Here is a 21398-nt window from a genome sequence, read left to right on the forward strand (position 1 = left end):
CTGCTTGTCCCTCTGCCCCTCCCTGTTTGTACTCTGTCTCTCAAATAAACAAAATCTTAAAAAAAAAAAGAAGTTTTTAAAGTAAACTCTAACCCCAATGTGAGGCATGAACTCACGACCCCAAGATCAAGAATCACACGTTCTATTGACTGAGCCAGCCAGGCGCCCCCAAGTTTCCCCTTTGTAAAAGGAACCGGTCATATTGGATCAGGGCCCACCTTAAGGAACTCATTTTAACTATTTCTGCAATGGTTCTCTTTCTTAGTAAGGTTATGTACTGAGCTATTTGGGGTTAGGACTTCAACAAACAAATTTGGGGGGATCACAGTATATCCCATAAAAGATTGTCATTAGATAATATTGTTTGGTTTTTTTTAAAGATTTTTATTGATTTATTTGACAGAGAGAGACACAGCGAGAGAGGGAACACAAGCAGGGGGAGTGGGAGAGGGAGAAGCAGGCTTCCCGCCGAACAGGGAGCCTGATGCGGGGCTCGATCCCAGGACCCTGGGATCATGACCTGAGCCGAAGGCAGACGCTTAACCGACTGAGCCACCCAGGCGCCCCTAGATAATATTGTTGTATCAGTGTTAAATCTCTTGAGACAGTAACAGTAACTTCTGGTGGCTCCTTATTCTTTTTTTTTTGCCAGAGAGAGAGAGTGAGAGAGCACAAGGAGGGGGAGTGGCAGGCAGTGGGAGAAGCAGGCTCCCTGCTGAGCAAGGAGCCTGAGGAGGTGCCCTGGGAGAAAATTAATTTTTTAAAAATGTGGAAATCTTTTGGATAAATCATTGCTGGGTATCTGGGAAGCAGCATTTCCCCAATTTGGAGAGGATGGCTGCGGGCCTTAGCTTGCAAGAGGTCTTGGCGTCCCTGCCCCCTCTCTGGGGTTCTGCATCTCAGTGGGCAGAAGCAAACATTTCCAGAGTGGGCTGAAGGCATTTTACACTCAGTGCACCAAAGTCTCGCCAGAACCTCCCATGAAGTGGGCTTTAGGATCCCGCATTTACAGATGAGAAAATGGAGGCTTAGAGAGGTCAGATAACTTGTTCATGACTGCACAGCTAGACTAGAATTCAGGTTGTGTGACTCTCAAGGCTGGAATTCCCTGGGCACCCTCCAACTCCCATCCCCAAGCAGATGTGACACTGGGGCCCCTTCTTGGTACTTTCCCCAGTTTAGGGCTGGCCATGAGTCTCAGGGCATAGGCCTCAGCTCCCCAGGCCTGCTCTGACCCCAGAGTCACAGGCTGTACCCTCCTTCCTCATGCACCTCTTGGGTCCTGCTCAGTCAGGGACGCTTGAGCTAAGAACCAGTGAGGGTCCTCCCACGCCTACCAGCCTGGGTGGGGCAACAGGGTGCTGGCACCCTGGGTGTGCCCTACAGATCCCGTTCTACCTTGCTCCACCCAGCTCGGTGCCCCCAAGGCTGCGCTGTTCCCGCTGTTCCCAGAGCTGCAGTGACCAGGCTCTAGTGTCCTTTGGCTGCTGGTTGTGTTCGGACGAAGGGAGGCAGGAGGTGGAGGGAGGGAGTTGAGGGAGGTATGAGGAGTTTATTCCTGGGCTGGCTGCCTTTCTGCTCAGCCACAGCCAAATCCTACTGAGAGCCACAGCGACTGTCAGGGGCCACCACTGCCTCTTCCTGCCTGTGGGGGCTAACAGCTTCCCACCCGCTAGGGCTCAGGAGCACCGTCTCTCCTTGGTGGGCTCTAGGACCACGGCCCACACTTTTGTAAACCGTCCCTTTGCTGTTGAACTGTCCTCACCCCCATTTGCATGTGTCATATGATTCCTGAAAGTACGGGGGAGACAACTCAGTCTGTAACTGTCCCTGACATCCCTGTTCCTCCCTCCATCTCTGGTCTCCGCCCCCCCATTTTCTGAGCCCCAGGAGGACAGATCCAGGCAGGGAGGCCAGCAGCTTAAAAAGTCATCTTTATTGGTTTCTTACTGCCTCACAGAGCATCAGGGTCAGTCCCTCCTGGGAATATGGCATTTGAAGAGATAAATACTTATTTTGCCCCCAACTTGTCAGTAGAGGAAAGTTTAATAAAAATAGTAATATAATAACAATAATAATGACTATGACCAATAATAAAACGCCCCCTATGATCCCCTAATACACAGGTGGTTGAAGCTTTGAGAAAAAGGACCAACCCCTTTCTGGGAGGGGCCAGAGTGTGCCTGGAGACCCTCCAGCGGCCCCCATCAGGTGCCATCTCCCACCAAGTAGCCTTTATAAATACCCTCCCCATCCCGTCCCTGTCTAGGAATGATCTCCCCCCTGGGCGGATTAGATGCAAGGTCAGTTGGTTCTCAGGGCCCCTCTGTTCCCAACCCTGCCAAGCTCCTCCCCAGAGAGAAAGGCCCCTATCAGTAGTGCTCTCCTCCCGGCCCCCCTCGGCTCTCTGCTCCTCTTCACTGCTCCTCCTTTATCCCTCTCCTCCTCTGGATGCCTCTTCCCTCCTGCCTCTTCCACTCCTTTTCCTTCCCCTTCCCTCTCCTACTTCCTTCACCCACATCCTCCTTCACTTACAGCCTCCCTGCTCCTTGTCTATCCTCCTTTCCTTTGAAAAAAAAATATACATATTTTTTATTTTTTAAGTAATCTCTACACCCAACGTGGGGCTTGAACTCACAACCCTGAGATCAAGAGTCACATGCTCTACTGACTGAGCCAGCCAGGCGCCCCATTCTCCTTCCCTTTGGATCAGACTCTGTCTTTCCTACCTTGACCCTGAGCAGAGACCGCGATATGCCCCAACTTGGCCTCACCTAGAGGCTACACAGTCCACAGCCAAGAGACCCCACATTGTTCCCAGGGACCCAGTCCTTCTCCATCCCTCATCCCAACTCTTGCTTGCAGGCCTTCTGAGGCTTGGCACTGGAAAGGAGAGCTTTGGCACAATCGCCCTTGGACTCCAGGGCAGATGGGCCCCCAGCGCAGAAAGGGGCCCATTCTATTCCCAGTAGCTAGCACAGATAGGGGCTGGGAGCAGAGGGGAAAGGCAGGATAAGGGCTGGGAGTCAGGGCCCCCAGGTCCTGGGTACCCAGACCAGCCTCCGAGGCGCTCTCCAACCCAGGCCCTCCCTGAGTCCGAATTTCCACACATCCCGGGCCAGCCGGAGCATGGCATTCCTCAAGCTCTTTGCTCGTTTCTGTCTCTCGGTCCTGGGATCGGGGTGGGCCCTGCCAGAGGGTGTCAAGGGGACCCCTCTGACTCAGGGGCTGGGGGGAGGCTCCGGGGCCGTTCTGACACCTGGAGGGGAAACAGAAGGAAGGACTCTTTCCTTACCAGACCAGTGTCCCCCAGAGGCCTTCCCAGGACCCATCACCTCCTGCATCCAGGCCCTTCGAGGAGGCCAGATGTGAGGTGGGGGTGGGCCTACAGGAGAAAAACCCTGGGAACTCCTACTCAACCCTGGAGCCCAAATCAAAGTCCCTTTGTTCATTTACTCTATTCTTCCTCGATCAACAGACACGCTTTACTCTAGGCAGGCAGAAGACAAACTTGACCCTCGCTATCAGGGAGCCCACAGTTGAGGGAGGAGGACTGGCATCGGAGGAAGACCATAGCACAGAAGGACTGACAAGGAGGGGTGGAGGGAAGGGCACGGGCCCTAGGGAGGCTGGTGGCTGCCAGGCAACCAGGTGATCTTTGGAAAAGGTGATATTAGTGCAGAGCTTTGAAGGTGGCCTGGATGTTAATGAAAGGGCATTCAAAGCAGGGGGGACGTCAGGGGCAAGAGCCTGAAGGTGTGAAAGAATATGGCAAGTCCCAGGGCTCTGAGTGGCCTGGTGCGGCTCCACTGGGGGTGGCAATGGAGAAGTGGCCTGAGGGTGAATGGGAGCCTTCCCAGCTCCTCTTATGTCTTCCCCGTCCCCAGCCAGAGTGGACTCTCCTCTGATCCTTCCACCTCAGGTTGGGCCTCTAAAGAGTTGCTCTTCTGTGGCACTCTCCCCATGTGTCAGGTACCCCGCTGAAGTCATCACCACCTCATACGGTTACCACTTCTAGAATAATCTCAAATAATAACCTCATTTATAAGTGAAAGAAGCTGGACATCTCGCCCAGGGCCACACTCCTGGGACAGTCAGGGCCAAGATTCCCACCTAGGCCGACCTGCCTCCAGGCCTGTTGGGGCCCACTGTGGGGACAAGTCTGCTTCTCTTAGGATCCAGGGCAGGGATGGGCTCAGCTTGTTCTCTGGCTTCAGGTCCCAGCACAGGGTCTAGCACAGAACAGAACTACCTGTGCTTTTACACGGGAGGGGAAAACCCCCATCAGCTCACCTGTATCAGGGAGTCTGCGGGGCTCAGAGATCCCTGGGGGCAGGACACGGACTCGCTGGACAGAGATGTCCAAGGCTTCCTCTTCACTGCTCCAGGAGCAGGATGGGGGGGAGGGGGGGAGACACAAAAATCCAAGGTTAAATATGAGGGGCCCAAAGGGGGTGGAAACTTTGGGGAGGGACTTGGAGGCAGTGGAAGCAGCGGGGCTGTCCTTACTGGCGTCCGCGTCTCCAGCGAGCCCGTCGCTGCCCACAGAGGCTGGGCGGCGCGAAGCCTCCGAGAAGCTATGCGGACGCTGGGGGCCGGAGCCGCGGGTACCTCGGCCCTTCCCTTCTGGAGCCTGCTGGGGGACAATGCAGAAGGGCTGGGACCGGGCGGCGCACCATCCCAGGGCAAAAGAACCGCAGTGGGGCCCCCAGCCTGGACGTGCTGGGGTCCCGGGTCCGAGGTAAGCAGAGGGCTGCGATCGGCTCAAGCGCGTCAGGACGACCGGTGATTGGCTGAGCCTCACTAGGGAGGCTTGTGATTGGCCCTGGAGAACTCACCCGGGGCAGGTCCCTGGCGCTGGGCTTCCCGTCCGTGGGGCCCACGTGCACCAGGTGGTTGAAGTTGGTGGGCGGTGAGATGAGCTTGGAGCGCACAAAGGGGTCCTTCAGCATCTCCCTGCGGGGGGAGGGAATATGGGGGGGAGGGGCGGCGCAAGAGACCTCCCCGGCCCCCTCCCGAAACGCCCCGCCCCCAAGCCTGGGAGGCCCCGCCCAGCGGCCGCTTCGCGCACGCGCACCTGCGCCGCTGCTGCCGCTGCTCCTCAGACACGCGGAAGAAGAAGTGGCGCTTGCTCTTGGTGCGGAACAGCTGGCGTCGGCTGTTGTCAGTGAGGTCGGGGATGTCGAACTCGTCCTTCTCTGTGGGAGCAGCAGAGAGCCGGACGGTGCTCCGCAGTCCCCAGGGCCCGTCCGCTGGAGCTCAGGGTCACACACGCACACGGGAACGCACACACCCCGTACTCGCTTGCACACGCACGTCCTCACCTGCCAGCCGGTTCCTGAGGTAGGTCAGGCGGACCTTCTCCGTGCCAAAGAGGAACAGGGAGCCCTCCGGGTTTAGGGGTCGCACCTGAGGCAGCAGGCACAGAGGTCAGCCGTGCTCCCCGGCTGCACCCCGGTGCAGGGCCCGGGGTCTGGGCAGGCCCTCACCTTCTTGAGTGGCACCGTCTGGACCCATTCTGCTTTCCTTACATCAAACACATCGATGGAGTTCTCGCTGAACACTGTCAGGTAGGGGGCCGCATAACCTGCGGGGCAGGAGACCCGCATGTCAGGCACCTCTGTGGGGGCGGGGACACCCCCGCCGCGTGTCCTCCTCCCTACAGTAACTTCCACGCCCAACCGAAGGTCCTTCTGAAGACTCCAGGTTGCCCCACCCAAGGTCCATAAGGAATCAGAGATGACAGCCATGGAGCACTCGCTCGCTATCTGGCATGCCAGGCAAAGTTCCAACCACTTGGCAGACGTTTTCTCCTTCACTTCTTAAACAACTCTGGGCAGGTCGTATTTATCACCCCTAACTTACAGATGACAGAATGGAACCCCAGAGCTAAGTAATGGCCAAGGTCACCCAGTGGTGAGTGAGAGCTGGGAATTAGCCCTGGGCAGTCTGATTCCAACTCCTACAGACGAAGTCTCTGCTACACCCAACCCACAGGCCCAACCTCAGAAGAGCCACTGCTTATGAAGGGAGCTCTGTCCCTGTCTTCTAGCTTGGACGCCATCTCACAGTTACCTCCCCCACTGCCCTGTTCATTCATTCATTCAATCATTCATTCCTCCAAACATTCATAGCCCCTAAGGTGTGCTTCCCTGGGCTGGGTGCAGGATGGGATGAAGAAACCAGCCCCAGCCCATTCCGTAGGCCCCCACTGTACCAAACCAGTCATTAAAAGAAGGTGCGAAGAGCAGTAGGGCAGAGGTCTGCACACACAGGTGGGGGAGCAAAAAGGAACAAAGGACCAGCAATGGGGGAAGGCAGGGCAGGGAGCATGAAAGCAGTAATGACAATGGCAGAAATCATGGTGGTCATTTGCGGAGAGCCTACCAGCTCCAGGCTCTGAGCTGGCACTGCAGCTGGACTTGGTTAAGAGTTTGCCTGGGGGCGACTGGGTGGCTCAGTTGGTTAAGCGACTGCCTTCGGCTCAGGTCATGATCCTGGAGTCCCGGGATCGAGTCCCGCATCGGGCTCCCTGCTCGCCAGGGAGTCTGCTTCTCCCTCTGACCCTCCCCCCTCTCATGTGCTCTCTCTCTCTCATTCTCTCTATCTCAAATAAATAAATAAAATCTTAAAAAAAAAGAAAAAAAAAGAGTTTGCCTGGTACAGGAAGAACAGTTTAGGTGGGGGGAAGAGCATGAGCAAAGGCCTGGGAGAGGAAGATCCGGTGCAGTCCACTGAGGGCAGAGCAGGGGCTGGTCAGGCAGGAGGACCCTCCGCAGCCCGGCCCTCTGCAGGCCTTACCCCAGCCTGTGGGCACTGCTGGCCACAGCAACTCGTGGATGCGAGACTTGCGGCCGGCGCTGTCCACATAGACCCCCGCAGTGGTGAAGAGCAGCAGGAACTCACTAAGGCTGAGCTCCACGGCGCCCAGCGCCTCGCCCAGGCCCCCGCGGGACGGTGGCAGCTCCTCGGGCACCAGACCGGCCCCTAGCGCTAAGGGCGCAGCCTCGTTGAGCAGCGGGTAGAGGGCGAAGGCACCAGCGGCTCCCACGCACAGCCGGTCGCCCAGCAGCCCCAGGCTCTGCACAGGTGCGGGTGCCTGCAGCTCTCGGATGCGGCGCTGCCAGGGCCCCGGGCCTGGGCCCAGCTGGTAGCAGAGCACCTGGCGCTTGACGGCTACACAGAGAACGGGGGTGCGGGCCTGCAGGATGCACCCGGCTGCCAGCACCTGGCAGCCTCGAGACTCGGGGATCTTGGCACCCACCACCTCCGCGCTCTCCAGCTTGGCCAGGGCGAAGAGGCGCACGCTGGGGCCACGGCCACACAGCACGACCAGAAGGCCCGCCGCGGGGCTCACAGCCAGCCGCTGCACCCGCCGGCACTCGCCCACCTGGAAGATGTCTTCGGGGTTGGCAAAGGGGAGGGTCACCAGCAGGTGGGTGAAGAACAGCCCCATGCCCATCCTCCTCTGGCCCCTGGGGCTGGCCCCCACCCAGCTCCACCCTGGCATGTACCATTCCTATGCAGGTGGATCACAAACAGCCCGTCCTCGGTGCCCAGGGCAAGCCGGTCCTGGTCTAGTAGAGGGAGGAAGAGAATCAGGGGTCAGGGAGCCCATCTGGCAGCCGGAGATGAGGCAGCTTGCCTGTCCTTGCTGAGCCTCAGTTTCTCCTGAGGACATGGGGATGGCGATCCCAGCTCTCCAGGGCAGGGGCTGGCTCAGGGCCGCGGCCAGCTGCCCGGGGAAGCCAGGAGGCACTGCTCCCTCACTTCCTCATGGAGGTCCCGCTGAGCGCCAGGCTCCTGGACGACCACAGCAGCCCCACAGGAGGTGGGGTGAGGCTCCCCTGTGGTCTCCCTGCTGCCAGTAAGAAAGCCAGCACGGGAGCCCTCATTCGTCTCTTGCTAAAAGCCTTTGCTCTTTTCACTCACTTAAGATTCTTTGAGAAAGAGCAGAAACTGAGGCACAGAGAAATGGAGTGGCAGGAGCCAAGCCCCCGGCCCCCCGGCTCAGGCTGCCCACATAGCCACGCCCAGGGGAGGCTGACGTCCGTAATGCGGAGCGTCCGCAGCTCGTGGCTGTAGGGACTGGGCAGGGACCCTCCCAACAGGCCCAGACTCCTCCCCGGAGCCCGCCCAGGGCAATGCCCCTCAGCATGCGGCTCACCGATGACAGCGGCGCAGAGCGCGTGGGGCAGCAGTGGCAGCCCATTGTCATAGGCTTCCTTCAGTGTGTACACCGGCCTTGGCCTTGGCCGCGTGTCCAGCAGCAGCCGCTGCAGCTCGCCCAGCACCTGCAGCCAGCGCTCCCGCTCGGCCTCACTCTCGGCCAGCAGCAGCACGGTGCACACGGCGGGGGGCACGGTCAGCTGGGAGGCTGTCACCTGTGGGCAGGGACCCAGGCTGCAGGCTGTGGGCCGACAGCCGGCCATCCCCTCCCTCCGCCCTGGTCGATGCCTCTTGGCACCAGGTGAGCGGCCAGGTGCAGGGCCAGAAGCTGTCTTACAGCAGGTGATTCGCCAGACAGGACGGTCAGACTGTCCCACCAACAAGGCCAGAGCCCAGAGCCAGTGCCGTGGTCGGGGAGGGACGGGGCATCGTGGAAACACACAGCCCCAGGCCGACAGTGAAAGATGACCGCCCCGGGGAAGAGACATTTCTGCTGGAGCCCAGGGGGTGAGTGGAGTAACCAGGAATGGTCCAGGCTGGAGAGAGGCTCGGGGGCGGCCTGAGCCAAGCAGAGCAAACAGGATGGGAAGGGTCCGTGGTTACAGGGCACTTTTGGAACTGGAGAAAGCGAGCCGTGTTCTGAGCAGAGAGAGGCTCCAGAGGGAGGCGGGGGAGACCCACAGGATCAGAAATGTGAAGCCTCAAGGCCACGGTCAGGAGCACCGAGGGTGATGGGAAGCCACAGAAGGGTTCTAAATGAGCAGAACACGGCCAGCTTCACAAACAGAAAGCAAACCGCACTGTGGGATGGAGGCTACCATAGCTGTCCTTGTGGAGGTGGCGCGGAGGTGGGGCAGCCACGGAGAAGGACATAGAGGAGGGTGGCTGGAGCAGGGCTGCGTGGAGGCAGAAGGTGGCCCGGCCCAGCCTGCCTGGCACTCACCCTGAAGATGCGGGGCAGGTCCCTGGACTGGGCGTGGATAACATCAGAGGCCAGGACCGGGGTGGCTGAGAACTGGGGGTCCCTGGAGAGGCCCATGGAGTTGGTCAGAGGTCACAGGGCCCCTGGCCGCCTCCCCCCACCGCTGCAGCCCTTCGCCCCTGCCGGGCACCCACCTCAGATCCAGGGCCTGCAGCAGGGCCCCGCTGGCCGGGCTGAGCCGTGGGTCAGGGGCGTCAAACAGGAGCAGGCGGGAGTCGCTGAGGGCCGCGAACACGCGCTGCCAGCCACGCCGGACACCCGAGGGCCGTGGCACCTGCGGGGGGGCAGGGGGTAAGGCAAGCATGGGAGGGCCCACCGGGCTCTGGGCTTCGCCCGCACTGGCCACCCCCGCCTCCTCCCCGGCCAGCCACCGCTCACCGACAGGAAGCCCTCGTAGGCTGTGCCCGTGCCCGTTTCGGGGTGCACTCCCAGGGCTGCGTGGAGGAGGTCAGGGGGCACAGGGCAGGGCGGGGCCTGGGGGGCACACGCTGAGTGACAGAAGTAGCCACAGGCTGTGGGGAAAGCAGGAGAAGCCGGTGGTGTGAGGCTGGGTGGGGACAGCCCGGAACCAGGACTCTGAACTCTCACCAATTCCCCCATCACGTGAGAAGAATCAAAACAAGAGAGCAAAATGGAGCAGCGGGAAACGAGCTGCAGAAAGTCGAGGTGTGTCAAGATCAGGGCCGTCTCATTCCTTCCACCCAGGGACGGGAGGGGGGCGTGAAGGTGGGGTGGGGGCCTCACCGTCACAGCCTAGGCCCTGGCGGCCCAGGCCCAGCATCAGCGAGGTGCAGCGGAGACACTTGGTAGGGGATGGGAAGCTCCGGGGCCGCAGCGTGTGTGAGCCAGGCTGGGGAGGTGGGACACGCCCGTTACCTTCGCCTGACCGTGGCCTCCCAGCGGCCTGCATCCCACCCCCGAGGCCAGCCTGAGGGGTCAGGTGCGATGGGGGAATGGGCCCGTGGCGTTGTGAACCCAGCCCCAGCGAGTCTGTCACAGCACTCCAACTCACTGCCACCGTCCCCCGTGGGCTCTGCCAGCCATCATGCCCATGGAGGGACCCAAGCAGGTCCTTGGAGGCCTGGCAGAATGGCTTGGTGCCCCCAGCCTGCTCCACCCCTCCAGGTGCTGACCTTTACAGGAGGACCTTCTGCAGGGGCGGTGGGAGCAGCAGGTGCTTTGGGGAGCACGGCCTGGGGGTAGGCAAGCAAACAGGTGAGGAGGGCACAGGCAGCCGGTGGGGCCCAGCCCCCCAGACGCGGGACTCCCGCCTGTCCTCACCCCCAGGCGCAGGCTGCGGCGGCCCTCTGGCCTCAGCTCTGGCTCCACACCAGGCCTCGGGGCCTCCCCTGAGAGGCCAGGGTCCTTGGCGGAATCCTTCTGGGGAGTGAGATGGGGCGGGGTGGGGGGAGTCAAGGCCCCTGTGCTTCTCCTCAGGACTCCTCCCAACCAGCCTGCGCGCACAGTTCTTACCTCTGAGCTCCGGAGGGACAGGAAGGGAATCAGGGAGTTCGAGGGCTTAGTGTCTGCAAACAGAGAGCACAGGTCACTGGAGGTGGGTCCCTGGCCCAGCCCTAACACTCGTTCCTGAGGAACTGGGGGCCAGCAGGAGCCTCAGTTTCCACCTTGGTGAAACGGAGCAATGACTGCAGGCTGTGGTGGCCTCCGTAAGTGCCGGGTAACAGTGGGGTAAGCAGCAGAGTCTGGAACAAGCTCTTGTCTCCACAGCTCTGTAAGGCCATCGTGGGCCCCCCTTGGTCCCCATGAAGCTTGAGCGGGGGCCTCGCTCCCAGACAGGCAGGCAGACGAGCACTTACCCCCTGCGCCGCGGGCCACCAGTCCCTCCCGCAGCGCAGCCAGTTCCTGCTGCAGGCCCTGGTTCTGCTTCTCGGCCTCCTGCAGGCGGCTGAGGGAGGGAGAGCTCGTCAGAGCCCCCCGCAGAGGTCCGGAGCCCCCTTTGCAGGGCCTGCCCGTGCTCTCACCTCTCGGCCTGCAGCTGGGCCTCCTGCATCTGTGTCAGCCGCTCCTGCAGGCTCTGCTTCGCCCGGATCTCGGCCTCCAGGGCCGACTGCAGCTCCAGCCTGGCAGAGGCCTCCATCTTCTGCAGCCGCCGGGCCTTCCACTGGTGGTCCTGGTGGCCAGGGGGCACCCAGATAAGGGGCTGCCTCAGAGGCCCCTTCCACCCTAGCGCACTGCCTTCCATGCCACCTGGCCAGACTCAAAGCCCTAGACTGGCCACTGACCTGCTGTGAGCTCAGGCAAGTCACTGATCTTCCATGAGCTCGGTGTCCCCGCCTGCCGAGTGAGGCTCCTAGCACGCCCACCCCCCAGGGTGTTTGTAGGGGCTCACCAGCGGCCGGGGAGGGAGCGTCTGGGTGCCCACGTTCCGCAAGGACTCCAGCTCCTCGGCCATCTTGGTGGCCAGGGCCTGCAGGTAGCCTCTTGAGCTCTTCTCATCATTCACCCTGATTGGGAAGGGGGCTCAGGTACCTGGCCTGGACCCTCGGCCCCGCCTGGGCCCAGCCCCTCCCCCACTAGCCCCTTGGCCCCCACCAGCTGAGGATATCCGCGATCTGGGCCTCCCAGTTGCTCTCCGTCTCCCGCCGTTCGCCCTCCAGCTGCTGCTTGCTCTGTTGCTCCCGCTCCAGCTCTTCCACCAGCTGGGGGACAGGCGGGAAGAAGGGTCAGTCCCCAGGGGCCCCTGCACGCCCCGGAGCCCCATCTGTGTCCACCCTAGTTTACCCACCGTAGCTCACCTGCCAGCTGTGGGTGCTACCGGGCTGGGGAGACCGCCTGCTCTGGGACCCTGGCAGCTCGGACCACCCACCCGGCCAGCTCCCCACCCCTGCCCCACTGCCTGTCAGTCTGTCCGCCCTCCATCCGCCGTGCTCACCCGCTCCTGCTCCAGGCTCAGCCGCCGGTTCTCTTCCTGTAGCTGGCACAGAGCCTCCTCCTTCCCACTCAGCCTGGGGAAGAGAGGATGACTCGATGATTCCCAGCACAGGCCCCCCTCCAGTCCCCCACCCCGGCAGCCCAACTCACCCGCGGCCCCGGGCCTGCTCCAGCTGCACACGCAGGGCAGCCACCTCCTTCCTCAGCTGCGCTTCCTGAGGCCCGCCCTCAGGCAGCCCCGTGCCATTGGTTTCAGAGGCTGTGTGGATGGTCTTGAGGACACAGAGAGGGGTCAGGGCAGGGGCCTAAGGAGCTATGGCCCACCCCTCCCAGGGACCCAGGTGGGGCCCTCAGGGCCCTGAGTAGGTTGGGCCAAGGGAAGTGCCCCTTGGAAGAGGGTAAGACCTCACTACCTTGACCCGGAAAGATTCCTTCTCGAGACTTCGCTCCCTCTGTCTCTGGAGCTGGGTCACCTCCCGGCAGAGGGTGGCCACCTGGGCCTGCAACTGGGACGAGGCGTGGGGGCAGCCACTGCTGACCATGTCCACCCTGAGCCACTCCCCCGCCTTGCCACAGACTCTGGGGCCTGCCGGCCACAGCAGGAATGCAGGCAGTGAACCTCCAGCCGCGCCCCCACCCCCCACCCCCCGCCAAAACACATCCCCTGGCTCGGGCCTCGGTCAGCCACAGTGGGGCCGCACAGGCACATGGCGTTGCCAGCCCCGAGGCCTGAGCTCCCTAGGCTTCCTCCAACCACCCTGGGGGGCCACAGGGGCAGGGCTCTGCCGCTGTCCCCACCCGCCCCCATCACTCACCCTTCTGCTGCTGTTCTGGGCTTCCTCCAGCTGGGAGCTCAGGGCCTGGGTCTGGCTGGCTGTGGCCGCCTCTCTCTCCTGGGCCTCCTGCAGCCTCTGGAGCAGGTCCTCCTGCCGCTTCTGGGCTCTGCGGAGCTCCTGTGCCTGCCCCCGCAGCCCTGCCTGAGCCTCGGCCAGCTCCTGGGCAGCCCGAGAAGGGGGGGGAAGGGCAAGGCCTGGAGTCAGGGCATGGACCCCCTTAGCATGGAGCCCTGGGCCGCACCCCGCACCTCACCAGACCCTCACCCGGACGAGCCGGTCTCGCTCCTGCCGTAGGTCGCAGTCCTGGCCCAGGCTACCACCCTCCGTCTGAGCCTTGCTGTCCCTCGGTGTCTCTGCCAGGAATCGTCACTGAGGCCCACACGTACTGATGGCCTCAGCCAGACATGCTGCATGCAGCGGCTCACAGAACCCCCACCACAGCCCCGGAAGTGGGTCTCCTTGGCCCATTTTTCTACACGTAGGTTCAGAAAGTTTAAAATACTTCCCTGAGATCACACCTCATGTACAGAGTCGGGGCGGGACTGGAATCCAGGTTGGACTCAGGTGTGCTGGGGAAAGCTGCTCAGCCTCTGGGGTGAGCATGGGGGAGAGACATGGGGTGGCATCGGGGGGGCGGGATACCTGACAGCCTGCCCCGTAGGGTCTGCACTTCCTTCCGTAGGCGCTCCAGCTCCCGGTGGTCTGAGGAGACCTGCAGGGCCTCTGCGGAGCGGGGGCACCCGTCGGTGAGTAGCTAGTCCAGCAGTAGCTCCCGGGTCAGACCCACCCCGGCCCGGCTGGGGAGCCCGTACCTTGGAGCTTCCGGCTCAGCTCCATCTTCTCCTGCTCCAGACAATGGAGCTGCTGCTCGAGGCCAGCCAGCTGCTCAGAGCTGCTCTCAGGGCTCGGGCTGGGGACAGCAGGGCGACCCATGCTGGCAGAAAACCCTCCCCCGCAGAGCCCGCCATCCTCCCGCATCCAGTCGTCCGTTCACCCAAGAAACAGCCTCTGTCCGCCAGCTCTGTACCCAGCCCTGGGCTCCGTGCCGGCAGAAAAAGACCAGCCTGGACGAGACCCCAGCCCAGGGCTGCGCCCCAAGGTCCCCCAGACCCAGGTTCAAGCCCCAGCCCTGGCCCTTTTGAACAGTCACCTAACATATCTGAGGAACACCTCAGTTTCCTCACAGGCCCTCTTCCAGGGACTGGCACGAGGACGGGGAGATTTGGGCCAGCTGGCCCCATGCCCAGCACACAGTGGCGCTTGGAGTGCGGGTCAGACGCCTTTGCTTGCACATCAGAGTGCCTTCTCAGCGCAGTCTCAGGCCAGCCCCTCGAAAGAACTAGATCACCCGACCCAGTGTAAAATCGGCATAAAGAGGCATAAAGCGCAGCTCAGGGACTTGGAGGGGCCCGTCTAACTCTAGGCCTCTAGTTCTAAGTCCAGGACATTCTCAGCCTGCATGGAGGGTCCTCTAAGGGGCAGATGCTGGGATAGGACCCATGGGGGCATAGGCAGGGCTCCACCAGAATCTGAGGACGGGGGAGGTGTCTTCCCGAGGGCTCCGAGCACACTCCCGGACCACCTGTCACAGGCAGGCACCAGGTAGGCCATTCAGCCTCTTTCCCGGGGTCCCAGCAGGCCACGTGCCCAGTGTACTCCAGGCCAGGCCTCCCTCTAGGTATGTGAGGACGAGACTCACCTGCCCGAGGTGTAGGTGAAGCCCACGAATGGCAGGTGGTGGCCAGAGAAGGCTCCGTGGGAGGGTGGTGGGAGGGTCCCCTGCAGAAGGAGGGGAAGGAGTGTCACTCTCAACAGGCAGGCCTGGCTCCAGGCTGAGGCTCAAGACCCAGGAGACTCCCCTGGGACTGGGAGTGCCGACCTCCTCCTGCTCAGAGGGAACCGAGGAGGGTGACGTGGCCCCCACCTAAACAGACCACGACTCCCACAAGTCCTTATGGCCACGGCCTCCCAGGCGCTGCTAGGGTCTTCTTCCTTACAAGACCTCTGGTTAACAGGATGATACTTGAGGTCCGAGGACCTCCATCCGTTAAAACCCACCGCGGTACAGGTAAACCCGCTCAGGTGAACCATAATGCCCGTGAGCCTCTGGAGTGCGAGGGCCTCATCCTCCACCCAGCAGCTGCTCTGGAGAACTTCTGGGGGGTTCCCACAGCCAGCAAGGGTCAAGGCAGTGGGACCCACTACTCACCGGATGGTTGAGGGTGTCGTCGTCCACATCGAAGTTGGAGGTGTCCATGGGCCCACGAAGCTCAGGGATGTAGGGGGCGGTGCTGGTTGCCAGTCGCTCCCAGTCCACGCCTTCAAAGAAGGGGTGGTTCCGGAAGTCGTCCAGCCCCCCACGACCCAGCCGCCCCTCCTGGCGGCACAGCAGCTGGCGGATCAGGTCCCGGGCAGTGGCCGGCACGTCAGGCACGTCTGAGGGAAACTGCAGATGGTCCTGCGGGCCAGGGGGAGGGAGGGGTGCAGGTGGGCACCCAGGACCCCACCCCCATCTGCGGCTGTCCGGCCGTGGGGGCTCAGGACTCCTGCTGCCCTCCCAGAGCCCCAGAGCCTGGCAGCCAGACCTCATGGTTCATGATCTTGCCGTAGGTTTCCACCAGGGATTCAGCATAGAAGGGCGTCTCCCCGAAGAGCAGCTCGTAGGCACAGACGCCCAGGGACCACCAGTCACACTGTGGGCCGTAGTGGCCTTTGCCTTCCTCCATGGCCTGCAGGATCTCGGGGGAGATGTAGTCCGGTGTCCCTACTGCCACTGACGAATCCACCTGGTTGGTGGGGGGGCGGTGAGGACGCCATGAGGACAGCCTTGGGCTTGGCTAGGCCTGATGGCCCCTCACCAGAGCCCCCGGTCTGGCCCTGACACCCCCCCTCCCTCAGGCTTAGCCAGCCTGCTGACCCCACCTGGGGCCTCGACTCAGTCCCTCCTTCCCCTGGGAGCTCTCCGGGCCGGGTGCCCCTGCCCTCACCCTGGGGCCTTACCATACCACTGTTGTTGAGACGGAGGCATGAGCCGAAGTCAGCCAAGCGGATGTGACCGTTCATGTCCAGCAGGACATTGTCTGGCTTGACATCCCTGGAGGAGCGCAGGGGAAGAGGGGCTTGACCCACGGGTGTAGGTGTGTGTTCAGGCACCTGCCTGGATGTGAGTACATGGGCACACGCAAACACCAGCACGTATCTGCTCACACGTATTCCCGTGAGCACACAAGAACAATGTGTGTGCATGCATATGGCGGGGGGCCGGTGGCGGGGGGTGGAGGCTGGTGGCAAGGCCTCCTGGCTCTCAAGAAGGAAGAAGGTGGTTAGATTGGGAAAAGCGACCCGTAAGGATGATCTTTGGAGGCAGCAGGGCACGCCGGGGGTTACACAGGAGTCAGACTTCCCAGGTGCAAACTGCTAGCTGAGTCACCTCAAGCCAGGTGCTTACCTAGGCTAAGCCCTGACTTTCTCACCTGTAAAGTGGGGACAAGGGCAATCCCGATCACATAAGGTTTTTAGCATGAGGATTCAAAGGCATCGTGTATACGAAGCACCCAGCATAGGGCGTGGCATGTGGTGGGTGCTCAGCAACTGTCAGCTGTCCCCAGGGCAGTCAGCAGGTGGGTTGCGGGCCCTACCTGTGGACGTAGCCCAGCTGGTGCAAAGAGTGGATGGCCAGCACCATCTCAGCCAGGTAGAACTGAGCCAGCTCGGGTGGGAGGCGGTCCTCAAAGCGGCTCAGCAGAGTGAGGAGGTCCCCACCAGCATAGTAGTCCATCACCAGGTACTGGATGGTGGTGGAAGGGGGGGTGGGCAAGAATCAGACGGGGAGGGTAGGGGGGTACCTGTCCCAGGGCCCTGCCTCCTGCCCACCTCCCCATGGTTCTGAGGGGTTCTGGGAAGGCGAGAATGTCTCCCAGCAGCTCTAGGGTCGCCAGCTTCCAGCCAGAGCTCAGGCAAGGGCTCCAGGCCCAGCAGCTGGTGGGGAGTGGAAGCCTCGTGGTTCCCATAGGAGGGGTCTCTCTCTCCTCAGACCCAGCATCTCCTTTGTCCCCAGGCAACACCCTCCAACCTTGCCGAGTCTCCTCACCAGGTACTCGTCATCTTGGAAGGCATAATGCAGAGCAGTCACCCAGCGGCTGTCCCCCTTCACCAGAACATCCCGCTCCTCCTGGAAACAGGCAGTCTGCAGCAGGTTTGGGGAGGAAGGGGAAGGATGGGATCAGGGCCCAGGAAACCCTCCTCCCCAGCTCACGGGATGAAGAATAAGTAAATCTAGGAGCTGGGACTGAGGTTGCCTGTGTAAGCCAGAGCCTGTGCTCTCTGGCTCTGGGCCTCAGTGTTATCATAAGGAAAATGGGAACTACGCTAGCTTCTAAGAAAGGCTTATCGTGGGGAAGCAATGGGGGAGGTTGGCAGTTGTTGGGGTGGGTCCTCTGCAGGCTCAGCAGCCTCTCCTGCCCCTTCCCCGGAATGCCCTGTATGCCCCAGTGGCAGCACAACCTGCCCCCTGTCCCTTGGTAGGGTGCCCAAGTCCCATCGGACCCCAAACTGACCTCGGCCCTCTTGAGCATCTCCCACTTGTGCAGCATTTTCATGGCAAAAATCTGCCCACTGTCCCTCTGCCTCACCACGGCGACCTGAGGCCATAGGAGCACCGGGGTCAGCTCTGCCCAGGTGCGAACCCCATCTTCCCACCTACCCCATGCCTTTTGCTCACCTCCCCGAAGGCCCCTCGGCCGATCACCTTCAAGATCTCGAAGTCATCTCTCTGCAGCCTCAGCTCTTTTACCTTCGCTACGAAGGGGCTGGCTGAGGGGCACAGAGTAGGGCTCAGGGAACCCACAGGGAGGGCCCTGGCTCCCTCTCTTGCCTGAGGAAAGTAGAAGCTGCAACCCCCAGGAGGCCAGAGCAGGGATGGCCTCCCCAGGGGTGGCCTCTGGTCAAGTTGCTAAGAGTAGGAAGCACGGAAGGTGGGGTCTGGGCTTTGCTGACCACCTGACCCCCAGACCTCCTGAAATCCATGGTTCCCTGGACCCACGTCCCCAGACTCGAGGCGGTCTCAGTCCCAGGGGCTGATGGAACTTGTAGTCCTTCCCAGTCTGGGGTTGACCCTGGCTGACCAGGTCACCCTGAGGAGGAAGGGGATACCGTTCCCACCCTCAGCTCACAGTTCTTGGCGCCTAGCAGGACCAGGCCTGGGCCTGTCTTGGGAAACTGGACGGACAACATTCCTTGTCCCCAGAGAGGCTTCCCTGCCACTGGGAGCTGTGAGCCCTGGTCTTGGGACCCTACAGGCACAGAGGTACCTGGCTGGGAGCAAGGCCTGAGGCAGCCCCAGAGGACAAGTCACACAGTGGTCCCGCAGGGCTCCGGGAGGACAGGCTTTGTGCTCCCCATGTGGGGCCTTTTCTGTCTGCAGGCATAAATAGGTCTGCCCACATTCTCACAAGACTTAAAAACGGAGCCAAAAAACCTTTCCCTGGTGCCTGATGCTGGCACCTGAGGGAGCGAACACTCAAGATCTTCTCCAGGCCTGACCAGCCCTACAGCTCTAGGCCCTGCCTCCCTCTCTGGACTTGGCTTTTATCTGAGCAAGAGCCTCCACGTCTCCCAGTCCCTGACACTCCCTTGAGGGGCATCTCCAGCCACTCCCAGGCCTTTTCCAGGCCCGGAGAAGCCACAGGCCTGGGGAGGGAATTGGAGCCTGGAAACTCAGGGAGGCAAGAATGACGGGTGGGAGGTTGGGGGCAGCTGCAGTCTGGCTCCCTGCCTCAGTTTCCCCCTGCCAGCAGGTAAACTCCCTGCCAGCTGGGCGGGTCTGTGGGTGGGACAGAGAGCTGCTCCACAGGTTTATCGGGCAGAACTCCCGCAGCAAGGGTGGTGTGGAAACTTCATTACAGAAATTAATTGTCTCCTTCCCAGGCCTGTGCGTGCGGCTGGGAGGAGCAGCCCAAGGCCTCCAAGGGGGAACTGAGGCCAGGTGGCTACCCATCAGCCGGACAGGAGCCAAAGCCAGGGGCCATAGTCAGGAGGATCACGGTCCCCAGGACAGGCTGCCCAGTCCTCTGGCCTTGCCGCAGGGGACGGGGGCTCTGGGCAGGAGCAGGGACGAGTTGGAGCAGGAGCTGAGTGAGTCACTGCCCTGCCGGTTACCTCGGGAGATGTCAACAGACAGGCCCCCATGCTGGGGTCCCAGGCGGAGACGCCAGAGGCTGGCAGGGAGGAGCACATGTGTGTGCAAACACACACACACACACACACACACGTGTGCGTGTGCGTCACAGCGGGTGATGACAACACGGTCAGATACACATGAATAAGGTGCAGAAGTGCCAGGGAGCGTGGCAGGCACCGGAGGCAGGGGCTTCCTGGCTGCCCTCACCCTGGAGGACAGGGCTGGCCTGGGGGCTAGCTCACTGGAAGGTCTTGCAGGCCCCCAACCAGGCCAGGCCAGGCCTCGTGCCGGCCCAGAGCTAAGGAGTGCCAGGAACGCTAGTCACCCACTGGGCAAACACCGGCCTCGCCCCACCCTCCAGGCCAGGCCCCTGTGCCCTCCCCCCACGGCCTGGCCAGACATAAGCAGGAGGCCTGCGGCTGATGCCGGGCCGGTGTCCGCACTGGGTCGAGGGTTGCCCCAGGTCAGCCACTTCCGGTGACTCAGAGGAGTCAACCAGAAGGGGTGCAGACCCACCTCCAGCCAAGCCCCCCTCCGCGGCCCTGGGGAATAGACCTCAGGAAGCCTGGCCAGCGACCTGCACAGGGCAAGGGGCTGAGGTTGGTTCCTGTGTCCAGTTTGGGGTGGCCTTGTGTGCCGAGAGATGGAAGTGTCTGTGTGTGAATGTCTGCAAGTGTGCGATCCCTGTGGATCTGTGAGTGGAAGTAGGCAAGTGTGTAACAGCCAGTGCGGTTGGGGTGGTGTTCAGGGTGAAGTGTGGGGCTCCCCGGATCTCTCCTTGAGCTGTGATTATCTCAGCGTGTCCGTGTGGTATGGGGGAGACAGAAAGCGCGTGTGTCAGTGCGGGAGACACACAGGGGTCTGCATGGGTGCCTGTTTGTTCTCCAGGGTCATGAAGTATGATGTGTGAGTGAGGAACCCCTGACGTGACTCTGTAGCCCGTGTATTGTGTACCTGAGTCTGAAGTCTATACTTGGGACCAAGCTTGTGTGTCTGTGTAAGTTGTGTGTTGTGTACGCGCGCCAGCTTCTGTGCGCGGGAAGGAGTGTGTGTGTGTGAGTCTGAGGCAGGATAAGGTGTGCAGCTAATTGAGAGGGCCCAAGGGGTCGGGGGGCACGAATCAGGGCCGGTGCGGGCTCCGCGCGGGGAGCCCGTGGGGGTGCCGCTCCCTGCGGGAGGGTCTGTGGGCGCAGGGCGCGGGGGGGAGAGGGTCCCGGCGCGGTGTCCCTCGGGCCGCCCCACCTCGGCCCCACCTCGGTCCCGCCCGGGTCACTCACCCCAGCTCAGGAACTGCGCCACGTTGCGCTCCCGCCGGAGGGGGGCGCTGCTGAGCTCGTGGTGCAGCCCCAGCAGCAGATCCAGGAGGCCGTCGAGCCCGGGGCCACCGCCGGCCTCGCCCCGCGCCAGCCGCTCCAGCGCGCGCAGCCGCCGCTCCATGGCTGCGGCCGGAGCCCCGCGCCCGGGCTAGAGCCGGGCCTCCCGCATGCCCGCCCGTCGGCCCGTCCGTCTGTCGGTCCGCGGGTCGTCCGCGAGTCCTCCCCCCACCCCTCCCGCCCTCCCCGCTGTCACCTTCCTCGGCAGCCGCCTGCGCGCCCACACCTGGGCGCCGCGCCCCGCCCTCTGCCCCGCCCCTCGACGGACGGGCAGGTGAGCGCCGGCCAATGGGAGACGCGACTGGAGGTGAAGGTGGGAGGGCGGAGGCGCGCGGGGGCGGAGACAACGCTGGGCCAGGAAGTGGGGGGGCGGGCCCCGAACAGTAAACTCCTGGCTGGGCTGGACAAGGGGGTCTTCCCGTAGGGGCCCGGGAAGGTTGCCTGGATTTCCGCGCGGCCCCAGACCCAGCCGTACCCGGCCCTTCGCCGACCCCTAACCTAGGTAGGGGATGCCCGGGGCAGTTCGGCTTCCCTCGCCCGCCCTGGGACAGCGACTGCCTCTCCCTCAGGTCAGGGAGAGGGGGCTGGAGACGCCCGCGGCCCCGGAGCCGGATGGGAGTTGTAGTCCCCTCTCTCCCCGGGATGCCCGCCGCGCTTGGCACCCCCCCACCCCACTCCCAAGGGCTGGCGGGGAGAACCTCGGTAGTTTCAGATTTCATTTTATTTGTATCGTTACAGCCGACTTGGGAGAGAGGTAGGTGAGGCGGGGATGGTTACACCCATTTGGCAGATGGACACACTGAGGCTTGAGAAGGACGAAGGTGAATGGAGAGGCTGAGGGTGAGGAGGCCCCGCAGCTAGACCCTGGAGTGGGGCTGGGCTGGCAACTCCACCACAGGCTTTTCAAGCCTAGGCGGGAGCAAGGCCTGCGGCCGGCCTGGAACATGAGAACCAAGGAGAGGTGGAAG

At 62.3% G+C, this 21398-nt stretch overlaps 1 protein-coding gene across 1 annotated transcript; it reads right to left on the reverse strand.

Annotated features, from left to right (window-relative positions):
- Positions 1-2495: 2495 nt before the first annotated feature.
- Positions 2496-20595, reverse strand: CDC42BPG (CDC42 binding protein kinase gamma). The gene is made up of 37 exons (XM_035013167.1): positions 20335-20595; positions 17600-17691; positions 17436-17519; positions 16970-17065; positions 16518-16666; positions 15880-15973; positions 15465-15665; positions 15089-15337; positions 14579-14658; positions 13692-13789; positions 13522-13602; positions 13144-13232; positions 12859-13038; positions 12457-12549; positions 12194-12315; positions 12045-12117; positions 11705-11811; positions 11502-11616; positions 11134-11282; positions 10969-11057; positions 10625-10677; positions 10433-10531; positions 10285-10344; positions 9896-10001; positions 9530-9663; positions 9286-9425; positions 9113-9194; positions 8168-8384; positions 7515-7577; positions 6802-7401; positions 5490-5587; positions 5325-5409; positions 5078-5198; positions 4839-4956; positions 4510-4633; positions 4294-4379; positions 2496-3259 (listed from the first exon to the last, which is right to left on the reverse strand). Exons 1-37 carry the CDS (start codon positions 20492-20494, stop codon positions 3203-3205), a joined length of 4644 nt encoding a protein of 1547 aa, XP_034869058.1. The 5' UTR covers positions 20495-20595; the 3' UTR covers positions 2496-3202.
- Positions 20596-21398: the final 803 nt, after the last annotated feature.

The sequence above is a fragment of the Mirounga leonina genome, unplaced genomic scaffold (assembly GCF_011800145.1).
Source record: "Mirounga leonina isolate KUSES-001 unplaced genomic scaffold, KU_Mleo_1.0 Mir_166, whole genome shotgun sequence".
In the NCBI taxonomy this organism is placed as follows: Eukaryota; Metazoa; Chordata; class Mammalia; order Carnivora; family Phocidae; genus Mirounga; species Mirounga leonina.